General features: G+C 29.5%; 1 protein-coding gene across 1 annotated transcript in view; it reads right to left on the bottom strand.

The window, feature by feature from the left end:
• Positions 1-494, bottom strand: part of LOC108754607 (mitochondrial enolase superfamily member 1-like) — a 2,149-nt gene extending 1,655 nt beyond the window's left edge. The window contains 3 exon segments of the mRNA XM_018497043.1: positions 1-100; positions 203-308; positions 411-494. Coding sequence (XP_018352545.1) covers positions 1-100; positions 203-308; positions 411-494 — 290 coding nt within the window.
• Positions 495-1,567: the final 1,073 nt, after the last annotated feature.

The following is a 1,567-nucleotide window of genomic DNA, read 5'->3' as shown; positions in this document are numbered from 1 at the left end:
TCGGTTGTTAACTGTCTCCAAAATGATGCAAAATTTGAATAGATTTCTGTGGTCGTTCGTTTCTTTATCAATGTGAACAGAATCTTGCATGTTTGCACCACTATAAAATTTATTATCGATATAATAAAAACAAGAGAGAGAGAGAGAGAGAGAGAGAGAGAGAGAGAGAGAGAGAGAAGTAGTTAGTATTATTAATACGTACCAAGTTCATTTCCTCTTCCCAAAGTAGCTGCAATGCCGTATCCTTTATATTTCGTGTTAGTAGTATAGATTATTACATACGTGCAGGCATGATTGGGATTTGTATGCTGTTAAAAGTCGATTATGTTAAACACAAGCCTCTCGATAATTCGAAAATAAAAAACAACGTAAATATTTTATTATGAAAATTAATGTGTTGCAATGCGTACCAATGCATCATTTCCAATCTGCCACATTGATGTTGGAAATCTTACATCATACACTTCGATGTCAACGATTTCCGCCTCTATCATCTTTCTATATCGCTCAACAACACGATATTCACAGACTGACGGTAATGACTATATTTCTGACTAAATAATGTTCTCCAGAAACGACCTCTTTCAAAATATACATATAAAAAGATTTTCTGTACGGCGCGAAATCAATATTTATGTTTTACTTATAAGGACTCAAATCAAGAATTAGTTACCAATTATACGTTAAAATCGATCTTACAGATTATTCAAACATTTATAAAACATTCTTACTTTGAATTTTTTGTGTATTATTATTTTTTGATGCTTTCTATAAATATTTAAATATACAAGGATAATTTTCATACAGAATTTTCTCCTTACTAAATGTATATTTAATGTATATAATTTGATTTATAGTTTATTATATAACTATTTATGATTCTGAAATGCTTGTTTTCAATTAGAATTTCAGAATCGCTACGCGGCAAGTCATTTTGTCAGGCTTATCCTCTATAAATTGCCGATATTATCGTCGTTGCATTTCATTGTTCACATTATTTTTAGACGTATTGTTGTAATGCTTACAATTAGTTTCGTTTATAGGCCACATATTAATTCAAATTCGTAAGCGATATACTTGAATCATTTCTTCGTAATTACATCTATTAATACCTTTATTAAAAGTTATAAATATTACACATAATTAGTATTCGAAGTCATTTGCGCGATAATACGATATAATGATATTATAAAGAATTGCAACATCGTCATCAAATTGTTTACTACAAAAAGTAACGTTTGCCAACCCTGCTAATAATTAACGATTTTTCGAATAATTAATTCTCGTGAACTGATGCGGGTCTTAAAATAATCAAATTTCAAGTAGGTGCATCATTGCGATAAATTTTGCTACATAAAAAAAAATATCAGAGTTAAAAAACGTTTAAAATAAAAAGTAGAGATGTAACACAATAAAAAATTGTTTTTCCGATATTTAAAATTTAATCTATCAGAAGAAATGTGGTATAGACGTAAATGCTCCACGGACGTGAAAAATACCGATTCGGCGTATATTTGCCAATTCTGCGCTAACTAATTAAACGCTAAGGTTGTGTTAAAATTATAAA

This window comes from Trachymyrmex septentrionalis, unplaced genomic scaffold, assembly GCF_001594115.1.
Source record: "Trachymyrmex septentrionalis isolate Tsep2-gDNA-1 unplaced genomic scaffold, Tsep1.0 scaffold80, whole genome shotgun sequence".
Taxonomy (NCBI): domain Eukaryota; kingdom Metazoa; phylum Arthropoda; class Insecta; order Hymenoptera; family Formicidae; genus Trachymyrmex; species Trachymyrmex septentrionalis.
This window is presented reverse-complemented; position numbering and strand designations above follow the sequence as displayed.